The 15,238-nt window shown below is 35.3% G+C and overlaps 4 protein-coding genes and 1 pseudogene across 6 annotated transcripts in view; 4 read left to right on the top strand and 1 right to left on the bottom strand.

Annotated features, from left to right (window-relative positions):
* LOC136822937 (collagen alpha-1(IV) chain-like) overlaps positions 1–724 on the top strand; it is a 37,028-nt gene extending 36,304 nt beyond the window's left edge. For both annotated transcript variants that reach the window (XM_067079240.1, XM_067079241.1), the window contains exon 49: positions 307–724. In XM_067079240.1, the coding sequence (XP_066935341.1) occupies positions 307–648 (342 nt within the window). In that variant the 3' untranslated portion in view covers positions 649–724. The remainder of the gene's footprint in view (positions 1–306) is intronic.
* Positions 725–3,422: 2,698 nt separating this feature from the next.
* Positions 3,423–5,290, bottom strand: LOC136822909 (uncharacterized). Its single transcript, XM_067079216.1, has 3 exons — positions 4,692–5,290; positions 4,092–4,277; positions 3,423–3,465 (listed from the first exon to the last, which is right to left on the bottom strand). Exons 1-3 carry the CDS (start codon positions 5,288–5,290, stop codon positions 3,423–3,425), a joined length of 828 nt encoding a protein of 275 aa, XP_066935317.1.
* A 3,764-nt stretch (positions 5,291–9,054) lies between these two features.
* On the top strand, positions 9,055–11,140 carry LOC136822828 (methylthioribose-1-phosphate isomerase-like). Its single transcript, XM_067079139.1, has 2 exons — positions 9,055–9,269; positions 9,917–11,140. Exons 1-2 carry the CDS (start codon positions 9,131–9,133, stop codon positions 10,837–10,839), a joined length of 1,062 nt encoding a protein of 353 aa, XP_066935240.1. The 5' UTR covers positions 9,055–9,130; the 3' UTR covers positions 10,840–11,140.
* A 73-nt stretch (positions 11,141–11,213) lies between these two features.
* On the top strand, positions 11,214–12,514 carry LOC136822826 (RNA 3'-terminal phosphate cyclase-like protein pseudogene; annotated as a pseudogene). Its single transcript, XR_010848945.1, has one exon. The product of XR_010848945.1 is annotated as an RNA 3'-terminal phosphate cyclase-like protein pseudogene (transcript).
* Positions 12,515–12,707: 193 nt separating this feature from the next.
* Positions 12,708–14,985, top strand: LOC136822884 (THO complex subunit 6 homolog). The gene is given in 5 exon segments (XM_067079193.1): positions 12,708–13,055; positions 13,633–14,013; positions 14,549–14,626; positions 14,629–14,751; positions 14,754–14,985. Coding segments are annotated over 5 exon segments (999 nt in total). The 5' UTR covers positions 12,708–12,764; the 3' UTR covers positions 14,880–14,985.
* Positions 14,986–15,238: the final 253 nt, after the last annotated feature.

The raw sequence follows: 15,238 nt of genomic DNA, 5'->3' as shown, positions 1-15,238 counted from the left end.
CAGGGCTGTTCATTTTTTGTAAAGAAAAGAGGAAAACAGACACAGAAATGCAGTACTCTTTCAAAAGCGACATTTTCGCGTGTTAATGTCGGCACAAACAATGGTTGAACCTTCCCAGCTTGCACACAACATTGTTTCAACGTTTATTTAACGTTCCCAACGTCCATAAAACGTTAGATGAACGTTGAAACAACGTCGAGTGCCAGCTAGGTTAATAGTCGCTATTTTGGTCAAGAGAGTTGGAAAGAGGCTCAAGCCTCCACTGACAATTTAACTTTATTTTTATAACCCTTCGTCCTTTTACAGGTTGCGGCAGCAGGCAAAACAGGGGCTGGTCAATCGTTAGCTTCTACCGGCTCATGTCTGGAAGAATTCCGTCCCAAACCTTTCATCGAATGTGAGGGAGCTCGAGGAACGTGTCATTTCTTCTCAGATAAGTTCAGTTTCTGGCTGATCACCATTGACAAATCACGTGAATTCGACCCACAAACGCCGGTCACTTTGAACAGAAACAAAGGAGATGATTTGACATCACGCGTCTCTAGATGTCGTGTATGCTTGCGATCACCTCAACGCCCTGGCGGTGGAAACATACCTGAAGGCTTTTTCGGCCGCGTCGCGAGGAGTGTTGGGAATTGGTTTGCTTGAAGAAGATAAAATATCGAACAACCAACAAACCAACAAACTCCTTCTTAGGATTTAACAATAATACTTACTACTTTAATGGTAGAAATTTAGCGAGACTAATTTTAGTGTTTTAGCGAGTTTTCCCTATTTTCGCTAAAACACGCCGAATCGCCAGATCGCTAAAATTTATCCGCGCGATATTTCTGGTTATATTGCCTTGATACATTTTTATCAATAGGAAGGGTTTCAGTGCAAAGAAATGCTAGAAAACGAATTCAATTAATAATGTAATACGAGTATTCGCTAAAATTTATCCATGCGAAATTTTTTGAAATCGTGAGTCGCTAAAATAAATCCGAAAAAATCAAGATTTTCCTGACTCGCTAATATACACTAAAATTAGTCTCGCTAAAATTTCTACGGTTAAAGTAATCATTTACACCTGTTAAGTGTCTCAAAATCCATTTATTCGTAGAGTTAGGATTTCTTTGTCCAAACACACATTCCCATAAACGAAATTTGTATAATATGTATGTTTCTGAAAAGATTGTTTTCAACCCGGCAACCTTCGAAATTAACGAGCTTCAAAACACAAGCAAACCCAACTTTGAATGTAAATACAACTCAGGCGTGGAGAATAATACAATTCAATAATTTTGTAGAAATAATAACAAATTTTTAATCTATTTTCTATTTTTAATATCAATTTTTTATATATATGTAAAGAAAATTTTCTGGAAATAAACATTTATACTTCATATAAAAAAACTCTTAAAACTGCGTGAAATACTCAAATATCAGTAACATTTAGAAAATTATTTGTTGTCGCTTCAACCCTTTCACTATTCAGTGAAGTCCCTGATTGAGAAAACATTTCTTCAAAGTTTTGCTTTGCAATTTTGGCCGTTAAAGCACTAGTTTGTTTATCTCCTTGGATTTCTGAGAAATGTTTTTCTAATGACTTCAAACTGGATAAATGTAAAGTACATTCTTCTCTTTTCGATAGCAATTCCTTCTCAAGTTCCTCAACGTTTCTTTGAAGCCGTTCAATTTGAATTTCATAATTCTTCGGCAAACTTTTTAAAAGATCTTTTTTACTTTTATTCAAGGTGGAAATTTCAGTATCTTTTTCTCTTTGATATTTGTGAAAATATTCTTCCTTTTTTCGATTTGACTTTTTGATTTGGTTTATTTCTTCTTGTAATTTGTTGATTGCGTCTTTGAGACCGTTATTACAATCCTCGTAAAACTCAAGTTTTTTATCAAGTTCCTCATTGTTTGTTACAAGAACATTTTTCTCTCTGCTTGTAATTTCAGAATCTCTTTTTTCAAAGAGGATATTTCTTTTTCCCATAAAACATTTTTGATGTTCTGTCTTTTTGACTCGACTTTTTAGATCCTCGATTTTAACATTACGATTTTCTAAAACGCATATCAACCACAAACTTCTTTCTCGTAGCTCTTTGTAAGCTTTTCGAAGAATATACAATTCTTTTCCTTCACAAATTTCCCCTCTTCTTTTATTAGCTGAGGTACAACCTTCAGTCCTAATATTATCGGCTAAAGTTGCTTTAAAGTCTTCGTCGATAGAACTTTCCGAACTGTCAATATCGACTACAACAACGTTTTTTGTGTGTAGAATTTTTATACTGTTTCAAATTTCTTTTACGCTCTTCAGCTTCTTGTTGCTGTTTTTCCTCTGCAATAACTTTTAAATAAATTTGTGTATAAAAATCATTGGCGATCTTAGTTTTGCATGGCTCTTTTTCATCAGTTAAATCCTTGAAAAACAAATCATCAGACGTGAATTTAGGAAGAAAAAGTTCCTCAGTCCAGTGAAAATGATCTCGTCCAGCCGCCATATTTGTTTTTGTTTACATTTTGTCTAGCCCGCGCTTTTAGCCTGTGATATTAGCCAGGATTCGAATCAAAATGGTAGCCCGAGAAGCGATCACACATGATAGAAAAATTTCTAGTTTTGGTTTTTAGTTTTTAGTTTATATTTGTTGGCTTTTGGCTTGTACATATTATAGGCCGAAAGCTAAGGACAGGTAGTATTTTTTATGTTGCAATATTGATTTCAAGACTAGCCATACTGAGCTTAGGGGGGGGGGGGGGCTGAACCATTTTTGCTTATGAGGGCTACTGCTGTATTTTCAAAAAAATACTGGCCACTGGGTGGTAGGTGCGCACATCGTCAGGATTTTGTGCGAGAAGAGAAGAATTACAAATGACTTCATGCATTACCAGAGGTCCTAAATCCGACAGCCCTACCTTATCCGATGGGTCTTCAAAGACAAACTAAAATAAAAGCAACCGTCGCGTGAACGCAATGAAGATACCAGTGTCAACTAACTGAGAGATTTGATACACTGATCAATGAAACCAAAAACTTAATTGCTTCTTATACAAAACATAATTTTTTATTACAAATTGTTAACGGTTTAAACACGAGCAAGATATTATAGGATTGAAAAAAAAAAATTCCCCCTAATGGATGACACAATTTTTGAAATAATTTTCAACGGAATTCCAGGCGATTTAAAGAGAAGTTCGGAATTCCGTGATTTTACTTAATTTTGCAAAAGTTTGGAATTCGCTTTTTTTTTAAGTCGGAATTATGCCCCTTTTGGGACAGGGTTCCATTTGTTATAATTCCAATCTCAGAATTAACAAAATTCATTCCATGGGGGGGAATGAAAAAACTGGAAGCCATTCGTTAATTCCCATGACATCTTGGTTCTTGAATTTTTATCAAGTGAAATATCAACGATGTAACTTCATTTTATTTTATTTTACTTGACAATATATTTCGATACTTTTGTATCATCATCAGGTCTAAAAAATAAATAAAAGATAAAAGTTAAAAACAGTAAAACTGCTTGCTAAAAAACTTCAGTATTTACACGTCAAATACTCTCTATATCAACTCAACTCAAAGAATGAGCTCAAATTTTCAAACGCCAGTTGTAAGAATTCAAAACTGGCATGTGATAATTGATCAATCATCCCATGATAATTGATCATTTATCCCATGACAATTCAAATTCTCAAGACAAGCGTTCTACTTTTGAACTCATCCTTTGTGTTTAAAGAAGGCTTAATGGCTTGAATGCATAAGGCCTCAAGGGCCATAAGATGAAATTCCGATTTAGCTGATTGTGCAATTATTTTGACATCATCCATTTTAAGTTCAACATTACAGCTACGAAAATGGCTTCCCACTGGTGTATTAGCATTCCTGTGCTCTCGAATACGGGATAGTAGATGTCTGGCTGTTTGCCCAACATAACACGACTGACAGCGTGAACAATTTATCTGATAAACTACCCAACTTTTGTATTCTTTTTCAACAGGTGTTTTCAATGATGGTAACAACGTTTTAAGTTTTCGTATCGTTAAAATAACTTTCACTGGAGCACCGACCCTTTTTAATGAATGTTGAAACTGCTCGGTAATTTTACCTCGATATCGAAGAAAAAACTTTTTTCATTTCTGGTTCCTCATCCTTTTGTTCTTCTGTTTGCGGAGGTTTTGTGATCTTTTCAATGGTCTTTTTCATAAGTGGTTCGTAAAATGAAGGAGGATATTGATTCTTTCGTAATATGGATTTTGCTTTTTCGATGCTTGATTTGAAATTTTCAGGTGTACTGCAAGCACGATGAATTCGATATACCATCCCGGTGACATTGGACTCTTGTACTTGATTGATGGTGACATTGACATTCTTGTACTTGATCGTATCAGTATTTATTGTGCATGTATGTTCGTATTGTTAAGTATCAGTCATGTATGTATGTTATCGTCATGTCTAAAAATATGATACTACATATCTAAAAATCGCGTTCGCATGTCTAAATTTTAATTGGATGGAATTTTATTCATTTAATTTATTTAGTTCATTTAGTTTGTTTTTGATTTTGATTTATTTATTTATTATTATCATTTCATTGTTTATCAGTTTTCTGTATTCGATGTGTTTTATGCTATCTACCTCCTCGCTTCGCAAGTATTTTAGATTTGGATGGAATTCCATCATCATATTACGATTATCATCCATATACCTTCCAAAGATTTGCGCTTCTCCTTTGATTTTTCCATCAAATTGACTGAGCCAACCATTTGCCAAATAAGGAGCTGGGGGACTACCCATCGCTAGCCCGTCAGTTTGTCGGTAGTATCCTCGAGGTGTTAGCATTAAGACATTTAGACTGCATAGTTTGGTTAATTCAACAAAAGTATCTTTTGAAACTGGAGGATGTGGGTATCTATCTCCATATAACAGTTCAGCACAATGGGTTATGGCTTCATCAACAGGGACGTTCGTATAGAGCGAGACTACATCAAAACTTATCATCTCTTCATCATTTTCCAAAGTGATTTCTTTCAGTGATTGACTTAAAGATTGTGATGATGTATTAATCTGACACTCTTCCACAACTGAGAGCCAATCTGCCACCTTTTTGGCAATTTTATAATATGCTGATCCTGGCATTGAAAGGACTGGCCTCAGCGGTATCAACGGTTTGTGAATCTTTGCTAGACCATAAAGTCTTGGTGGTTGACTCCCTATCGGTTTAATATCATCAAATAACTTTTCACTAATTTTATTTTCACTTAATAAAGATTTCAGTTTCTCAACAATCACCTCCTCTTCTTTCATGGTAGGATTTTTTTCTCATTTTTTCTTTTTGGTAATACTTTATTAAATTGAGGTAGCTTTTATGATGTCGTCAAGTTTTTTGTTATAAGTTTCTTTATTCATAACACAAATCCCGATTCCCTTATCAAAAGGTATGGCAAGTAGATCTCTATCCTTCAGGTACTTTTTGAGTCATTTTAATATTTCTTGGTGTTTTTGCTTCTTACATTTTTTGATGTACGCAAGAGTTTTGACATTAATGTCGGTCATAATTTCGTCACTAATTTCCTGTTTCTTACAAAATCTCAGCAAATCATCAAGTTCAGTTAGAACAACTTTCTGATCAAAAGTTTCAAGTATAGAATTTCGTGGGCCCAGTGATAATGTTTCCAAGACATATTTAGGTAGCGGTTGAGTTAAACCATAACATAACACAGTATTTGCAATATCAAACAATGGACGATCCTGCTCAGCTGACAATGCACGTAATTTACCATTAAGTTTCTCCTGTTGTAAAGTTTTAAGTTCTAGTAAATAGAGTCGATTATAAACGATGATTGACGGGTATAAATTAGATCTTATTCTTGTTTTCATATCTGTTCTATTGATGGTAGCTTTCTCTCTCAATTTAACACATTCTTGTTTAGCAGACACAATTTCCTTTTTTAACAACTTTTTCTGGAATTCTCTAACAGCTCGATCATCAAAACATCCGTTATTTGGAACACGAAATTTCAAAAATCGAGGGATTATATCCGATCTAAAACAATCCTCCAGAAAATTAACACGAAGGCGATTCATTTCCAATTTTTGAAGCGAAGAGCGATATCGAACAAAAATCTTCAAAAGCCATTTGGGGATTCGCGAAGTCCGGGCCAATATGTTTTGAAATAATCACATTTAAATTTTAATTTCTCTTAGCCTGACCAATTTTTCCTTTGTTATCATTGTCAACATTCTAAGATAAAAAGTTTAAAACAAAAAATCCTTTTATAGAAAAACATTTCAAATGTAATCAAAAAAAAAAATAAAAAGTTTGTTTAACAACAACAGCATGCAAATCAAAGGGCGATAAAAAGCAGAGAAAAACATAGTCACCTATTTCTTTATATAAAACATTCAAGTCGTCGTTACTGTTAAAACTGTTACGTCATTTACATGTTAAATGCGAAAAGTAGATATGACAAGGGCAAAAGAAAGCAATTTAGAATTCTCTTTTATTTCTTTTTAATCTGATAAAACAAAGAGTTGCACTATCTTTGTGCCTTTCCTTTCCCGCTTTTTTCCTGACGGCATATTCACGCGAGCGAAGCAGACAAAAATTTACTTCAGATTTAAAAACAAAAATTAATCAGGGAAAGTAACACATCCAAATATGTTAAAAATAAACCACCCGGGGAGACTAGATTCAAACTTGAGATTTGTATGCAGACTTTGACATTCTTTTTTTATATTTGATCATGCTTTTTAAGCTACCTTAACATCCAAGGACTTTTGGTGCGTTCGCTACAACTTAACGCGGTTACTGGCTAGTTTAAATAATAGAGGTAATTTTTTAACAAATCACACTTTTTGTATACATTAATTATTAATTGACCATCTTGAATTTTATCATCTGTTAATGTTTTGTTTCGAGAGTTCTTGCATTAGTTTCTTGTTCAACTGGAGAGGGAATATTTTACATTAATTTTTTTTCATAGCAGGTATTTGAGGGTCGGATTTAGGGAGGGCGTCGGATTAGGACCACTCACGTAGTACTTACTGAAATCACCAATCTTGCATTCTTTTTGAAATCATCAGGAATTTCAGGAAACAAGTAAAAAAACTGCATCCAGTACTATTTTCGTTCCAAGATATTCTGTTTTTCAACGGCAAGGTAAAACGAATTTTAGCATGACCACGGCACCGTCCAAAATTCTCGACCACATTGAAACAATGGCTGTCGCTATTTATGGTTCATCTTTCAATGCGGGTTTTTAGTAAACCCAGGTAAAGGCACAATCTATCACAAAGTGTTTATTGGAAAATCTAAGCCGTCTGAATTTCGAAAATAAGAAGAAATTGCGATTTTTTAACAGATTGCGGATGTTTTCATTTTTAAAGCACCATACACCATCTGAAGCTGAGGATTCTATGATACAATCTGAACAGTTTTTTGACCCATTTCGACTTGTGGTTTTTCTTACACATCGTGGTACAAGTTTGGGAATTGATTTTCACAAATGTGAAATCGATATTTCCATCTAACCTTCTAGGTGAAATAAGTCAGATTTTTTTTGTATTGAGTTTTAAAAAAAAGTTTAATTTTTAAAGGTTTAATTAAAGTTAAACAAAATCACAAGTTTGGGAATTGCATCCCAAACTTATCTAATTTTGAGTTTTCAGTACCAAGTTTTGATTTTATAACAAAGTCTAGATATATATAGCACAAGCTTTTGAACGCTTTTCCCAAACCTTGGTTTGGTTGTTTAGCTTAGTTTGTTATATAAGTTTTCCAATTGTGATTTGGTTTTCAATATATCTAATTTAACTTAAACTCAAATGCCAATCGTAAAGCATATCCGAACAACTCAGATCCCAAACTGAATTCAAAGTGAACATGATGTGAAATTCAGATACGTAAATTGAAATTCCCAATTTGGATCAAGGATTTTCTCCTGTGGGACACAATTGAGCAAAATTGGTATTTTAGTTTTGTTAACAAGAATGATCCAATATAGCAAAAAATAGGATTGTTGAAGGCTAGCTTTTATAATTTTTTGAAGGCGCATTCAAGACTGAAATTGGGCAAAATGAAAGAAACTATTTAAACTGTTTTAAATAAATGCTAACTATACTGCATTATAAATAAAACTGAAAAAAACTAAAAAATCAGAAATTCTTTTATCTTTTCAAAGTGAACCTAGAACTAAGAACGAAAAAGCTAAATTTGAGTGCTAAATTTGCCTATATTTAAACAAGGTATGACAAGCACTGCAGAGTTTTGATGGTTTTATTGTCAGTGTTGGAAGACCATTTCCAAAGACTTTTCCTTTGATCTAACATGGAGGACAAGATAGTGATTTTTAGATTTTTGGATTGTTGGCAAAGACTTGCATCAACCATGAGTGCAAGTTTGTCCTTGGAACAAGTACAAAGATTTAACTAACCACACAGAATGTAAAGATAACAAGAATATTAGGACAGATCCGTGTCTTTTACAGATAATAAGTATTGAATGCTAAACTTACTTATTTCTAAGTAAGACTGTTCCAAGCTGTTTTAAGATCCTTTCACATAGGGGCTTTCACTGTATCCTCTTAAAGTTCTCATAAAACTTAAATTTAACTCTCAGTTTTTCCTTATGTAAATTAAACATTAGGCTCCTTCATCGTTCATTAACATCAACTGGCGCTCCATTTTCAATATGATGGATACTTTAGTTGATGATCATGTATCGACTGGTGCCCTTGGATTGACCTCATTGAAAGATTGTACTAGATTTAGTTATTTTCTATAGATTTAATGTTTTCATAGCTATTCATACTGATTCATAGAAATATTATTTCTTGATTATTTTAAAAAGAAATTCACTGAAAATTACTTAGAAAGTCAACCAACATCAATTTAAAATAACTTAATGCACGCCGAAATGGCCCGGTAGACTGTTTTAGGGGGTGGGTTACAAAGCTTGTGATTGAAGAACAGTTATCCATGGTGGATTAAGTACTACTATTGAAATTTCTCTTTCCAAGGATTGCTTTCGTTGGAAAGGGGTAGTCAACAGTGTGGTTGAAATACACTGACCTAGTCAAATAGATAATAAATCTAATACTTTCAAGCCCTCTTGACAAAGTGGAAGACAAATAATTGTGCTTGAAAATGACTTTGCAACCAATAAAATATAATGATGGTAAACTGTCAATTATTGATCAACTTCTGCTACCCCAAAAGCTGGTTTATATGGAAATAAACAGTGTTGAGGAAGGATGGCGTGCTATCAAGGACATGAACACAAGGGGTGAGTATAATTGATTCAGTCATAAAATCTCTGGTCAAATCTATTTTTATTCAAATCCAGTCTAATTCTTTTTCAACGTATTGTTTATCCAGTTTCACAGTATTGAAATAAAATGAAGATTGACCCTTCATCAAGTTGGAGTTGTTATCAGTTAAATCTGTCATTGAACCTCTTTTTGATATTTTATGTTTCGGGACTTTTTTCCAATTCATATTATAGGTGAAAGTATTTATTCTTTAATCATGGTGAAAGTGAAAGTATTTATTCTTTTATCATCGCATGTCCAAACCTTTTCGTTAGTGTAGTAGTTGGTGAATTCCAACACACTAACAATGTGGAGATGGATTTCTCCCAATTCATTGTCTCTGTCCAGTCAGTAGACAAGAATTCACTTCCAGCTCTTCTACCGAGTGGCAATTGAGTCCTCGGGCTCCACATGGACCCGTAGCTCAATGGTAGAGCAAATGCCCGCGAATGGCATGGTTGTGAGCTTGAGTCTTGCCGGATCCGTTTTTGGTCCAAATGCATGGTTGTGAGCTTGAGTCTTGCCGGATCCGTTGGTTTTCCAACAGGTCTGGTGGCTGGTCAGAAGACAACATGAGAGCGACTGTATTCACTTCATTATAATTTATTCTTCAACTCATCAGGTGCTCCTGCCATTGCGGTTGTTGGTGCATTATCCTTAGCTGTTGAACTACATCAAAAATCGTTACAAAGTAAACAAGAGTTGCAGGAATTTGTGTCAAAAAGTATGGACTATCTTGTTACTGCTCGACCTACTGCCGTTAATATTGGGAGAGCTGCTATCGATATCAAACGAGAATGTCAAAGACTTATTGGAGATGATATCACAACATGTCAATTAAAAGAGAGAGTGATTAAGTTCATTGAGGGGATGCTCGCAAAGGATGAAAGTGATAACATTGCACTTGGAGACCATGGTGCTAAACACATCATTGAAAATGTGAAAGAGGATATTGTCGTTTTAACCCATTGTAATGCTGGCGCCTTAGCAACTGTCGCTTATGGGACAGCAGTTGGTGTTATTCGTTCACTTAATAATTTTGGCAAGCTGAAACATGCTTTTTGTACTGAAACAAGAGCTTATAATCAGGGCGCTCGGCTAACAGCTTACGAGTTAGTCCATGAAAAGATCCCGTCAACCTTGATTATTGATAGTGCAGTTTCGATAGCTTTGAGTCGTAAACAAATTACAGCTATAGTTACTGGTGCTGATCGCGTTGCAATGAATGGGGACACTGCAAATAAGATAGGCACCTACCAGATTGCCATTTCTGCCAAGCACCATGGTGTTCCCTTTTACATTGCAGCACCAACCACGACCATTGATGTCAACATGGAAAATGGTGACCAGATAGCCATCGAAGAACGAAAACATGAGGAAATTACACATTTCCAAGGGGAGCGAGTTGCAGCAGATATTGAGTGTTGGAATCCTGCTTTTGATGTCACTCCGGCTGACTTGATCACTGGTGGGATTATTACAGAGTATGGTGTTTTCAAATCTACTGAACTGAAAGAGAAATTTAAAGAACTCAATTTGATTTAGAGTTTGGTCTGAGGAAATGTTTGATTTTATTTTGATTTGGTTTTTAGATTTGACCTCATTTGTTTTCTTTTTTGTTTTTTTGATGTTTATTCTTCTTTGTTACAAAATGATGATTTTTTTGTATTTTTGTATTTTTTTTAAAATATTAGATACAACGGCATAATAGAGTCTCCCACAAAGGCATTCACACGCAAACCATAATATTGATATAATATATTTTTTATAATTAAATATTGTATCTGGTATATAGATTTTATTTAGTCAATAAAATAGCAAAAACTGAAAGTTTTTTGGTTTGGAACATAGAGTTTTTCATTTGACTCTTCACATCATTGTTATTGAATTCTAATTTTTTTTTGAATTTGTTCTTTCAGATTATTGAAAAATTAAAACGAGTCATAAAAAAACAACAAAAAAATGCCAGAACGAAAAACCACAAACCCTGGTAAACGAACCTTTGAAGGTTGTAATTTCTTTCGTCAGCGTATCGTATTATCTGCTCTATCAGGAATACCTGTACAGATTGTGGATATCCGAAAATTTGAAGACGAGCCTGGAATCAAAGAATTCGAAGCTAATTTCCTTCGTTTAATGGATAAATTGACCAATGGTACCAAGATTGAGGTCAATGAAACTGGTACGGGAGTTCTTTTTGTCCCTGGCTTACTGATTGGTGGTGAGGTTGACCATGATTGCAGTTGCGAACGCTCCATTGGTTACTATCTGGAGGGCATCCTTCCTATGGCACCGTTCTGCAAGAATGCATTGAAATTAGTTTTGAGAGGTGTGACCAATGATAAACATGATATTTCAGTGGATACGCTGAAGTATGTGTCATTAGCTGTTATGAAAAGATTTGGTTTACTTGAAGGCTTAGATTTGAAGATTTCCAAACGTGGTGCAATGCCTGATGGTGGTGGTGAAATCACATTCACTTGTCCTGTTCGCCGCAAACTGATCCCTTTACAACTCACTGATCCTGGTAAATTAAAACGTATCCGTGGTACCGCTTTCAGTATGAAGGTCTCACCAGCCTTCGTCAATCGCATGGTTGATTCTTCGCGTAAAATACTCAATCAATTCTTGTCAGACATTTATATTTATACTGATTCAGTTAAGGGTGCTCAATCAGGAAATAGCCCTGGGTTCGGCTTATCCATAATGGCGGAATCAACAACAGGAGTCATGTTATGTGTTGATGCATGCTCAAACGCTAAAGGGGACGGGGAAACTGCAGTTGTGCCTGAAGACCTCGGGAAAACAGCCGCGATGCAGCTTCCTACAGGAAGTCTATACCGTGGTGGTTGTGTTGACTCTATGCATCAGAGTCTTGTACTAGTCTATATGGCCCTTGGACAGATGGACGTGTCTAAAGTGATGATGGGAACATTGACGCCCTATACTATACAAATGATGCGACACATGAAAGACTTTTTCAATTTAATGTATAAAATCGATAAAGTGAGATCTCCTCAAACGGCAGCCGAGGCCGACTCGGGGCGTGGTTCTGACCAGAAATATATTGTTTCGTGTATGGGAGTAGGATTTACAAATCTCAGTAAAACTTCCATATAGATGATATTGGTATTTTATTTTATCGCTAAATTGTGACCAGAGTATTTTTACATTTTTATAACAAATGGTAATGATATGAATGTATCCAATAGGATTCCTTCTTCTTTCTAACAATAGGTTTTGCTTTGATGAAATCATTTAAGAGTTCAATCGTGTTTGAGAATTTAAAGATTTGATTTTTTTAGCTTTCGAACTATTTGATCAGACTCAATTTTACTTGAGCGTTTTTTTAATTGCATTACTTTCGCAAATTCTTTCTAACCAACTGCTTTTCATTTTCTTTCTCTTTTATTTTTCAGCAATTTCATAAAGAAAAAACAGTCAAAATAAAATAAAACAGTTGATTCAATATGGTCCAACAACAAATAACACGAAAAGAATTATTCAGTACCGTGTTTGCTCAACAATTTTCACCATGTGGAAACTATCTAGTTGCCGGTAACAGTCTTGGTAAGATTGCCGTTTATCACATCACCAATGCTTTATCAATGAATGCAGCCGATAATCCGAAGTTTCCGGTCAATATTTTCCAAGCACACAATAATTGTATTTATTGTATGGCATCGAACGATCAATTCTTGATCACTGGTGGTTCTAAACAAATCCATGGATGGGCTTGGAAAGAAGTTCTTCATCATACGGTATGGCTATTTACAAAAACACATGTTCCGAGTTAGATTTCTGTTTGATTACGTGTTTTGACCCCCAAAAGTAAGGTTTTCCACTACAGTCAAAGAATTACTGATAACTTTAAATCATTTATCATTGCTTAGCAAATGAGCCATTTTCTAGAACCATGTTCATTTGTATTTCTTAGAAATTATGACTTTTGTGGAAAAGTTACCTTATCGGCCAAAACTTAGTCGGCCTTAATTTTAGTCAGCCTTAATTATTAGTCGACCCTAATTTTAGTCACCTCGTCAACATTTAGTCAGGGCCGACTAATAATTAAGACTGACTAAAAATACCGATATCAAAAGTGGGTTAAAGGAAAGCTTAATTATAAACTTTTAATTTGGCCCAAATTTTTAGTCGGTCCAAATTTTAGCCGGCCCTAATTTTTAGTCGGCCCTAATTTTAGTCACCAAACAAAAATTTAGTCACTTAGGGCCGACGAAGTTTCGGCCGATAAGGTATTCAAAAAATGAGTTTTCCATGATTTTTTATACCTTGTGCAATTTGTGATAAGCATTTTCTTTCTTAAAATTCATTTCGCAGGATCCAAAACCGAAATGGAGTTTACAACCGAGTTCGGGAACACCATTCGACACGCCAGAAACGAACAGTATCACTATAGATAAAGAGGACGAATCCATTATTGCAGGGTGTGGTGATAACAACGTCTACGTATGGGACCTCTCTACCGGCGAAAACACCCAAACATTAAGGGGACACAGAGATTACGTTCACACAGTTTCTTACTTACAGAAAGACAGACAAGTCATAAGTGGAGGGGAAGATGGACTCGTCAAGTTTTGGGACTTGAGAAATGCGGATTGTGTGGAACAAATTGAACCGAACAAGTTGGAGCAAGCACAGCGCGCTTCTCTTGGTGCATGGGTTTCTTGTCTTGATGTATCACCTTCTGAAGACTGGATGGTATGTTCCCAGTCTCCTCCCCAACCCTTTGGAGAGGGTTAAAATCATTGAGTTTAAAAACCCGAAGGGCTAGAGTAGAATCTCTGACCTTCCTCAGGCAAGAAAGAATGAAGCTACTTTATTTCAATCCAGAACATGCCTAGAACGCACCACAATCATGACGACGGATTGTATCTAGTGGTTCCTTTGTTTTTGAGAACTGCATTTTTTGAAGTCTAGCGATAGACTTTAATTTCAATCCGGCGTTTGTGTAAAAACCACGCGAGGGTGTTCTGGATGGGAAATTAAGTGGCTTCATTGAAAGTCAATGGTTAAAATATTTGTTTTCAGTTATGAAATTACTTTGAGATATTTTCACCCTTGGAAAAGATTATATGCGCTATCCATTTTTCTGGAATGATTACTATAATTTGAGAATCCCTACTAACTAAATTTCTGCTGTTAGATTGAGCTATGTATCAATTAATAGCAAATTTTGCATTGGAAAGAAAAAAGATAGATGATTATTCAAGTTTTCTGCGTATTTCGTTTCTAGGTTTGTGGAGGTGCAGCTCATTTATCCGTTTGGCATCTTCGATCCAAAACATCGACTGCTACTCTCGACCGACCACTTCATCTTGTCCACAAGTTGTCAAATTTGAAGATGATTTTATCTTGAGTGGTGGTACCGAACCGGCCGTCTTCAAATGGTCCATTAACGGCGAATTACGGGGTCGATTCCCATGTACACCGAAAAGTAGTATTTTTCTCTGGAAGTGAATAAAACTTTGAATCGTGTTTTAGCGATCAGTGGAACTTCACACCAAGTTGATATTAGTACGAACTTTGATTACAAAGCTTTTTCCTTACAGTTTCGACAATCATGACGACACGACAGTCATTATTTTCCGTTTTTTTAACTCTTCTTTTAGTATATTTGTATTTTTAAGTTGTGTATGATTATAAATAACTGAAAGGGCTTTTTTGATTTTAGATATTCCTTGTTTTTAAATATTCCTCGTCAGTTACCCGCCGATCATGGTCAGAATATGTTGGCATTTCTGGGTATTTTTGCGTTTTGCAGAATTTTAAAATTGGGCGAGAATGACATTTTCATTTCTTAAGTCTTAAGTATCATCATGCTAAAAATCAGAGTTAAAGCTCTACTTTCCAACTTTCCAAAGTAGGCGTAGTGGTATACAGGGCCGGCGAAACTGGAGGGGGGGGGGGCGGGGCCCACTTTTTT

The sequence above is a fragment of the Clytia hemisphaerica genome, unplaced genomic scaffold (assembly GCF_902728285.1).
Source record: "Clytia hemisphaerica strain Z4C2 unplaced genomic scaffold, Clytia hemisphaerica genome assembly, whole genome shotgun sequence".
Lineage (NCBI taxonomy): Eukaryota > Metazoa > Cnidaria > Hydrozoa > Leptothecata > Clytiidae > Clytia > Clytia hemisphaerica.
Note: the sequence above shows the minus strand (reverse complement) of the source record. Positions and strands in the feature narration are given on the sequence as shown.

Coding starts and splice junctions, on each gene's coding strand:
- LOC136822909 (XM_067079216.1), bottom strand. CDS start 5,290: ATGAAAGAAGAGGAGGTGATTGTTGAGAAACTGAAATCTTTATTAAGT. Junction 4,278..4,691: donor GAAGCGCAAATCTTTGGAAG/GTATATGGATGA, acceptor TCGTGCTTGCAG/TACACCTGAAAATTTCAAAT. Junction 3,466..4,091: donor GTTTTTTCTTCGATATCGAG/GTAAAATTACCG, acceptor TTTATTTTTTAG/ACCTGATGATGATACAAAAG.
- LOC136822828 (XM_067079139.1), top strand. CDS start 9,131: ATGACTTTGCAACCAATAAAATATAATGATGGTAAACTGTCAATTATT. Junction 9,270..9,916: donor CAAGGACATGAACACAAGGG/GTGAGTATAATT, acceptor TCAACTCATCAG/GTGCTCCTGCCATTGCGGTT.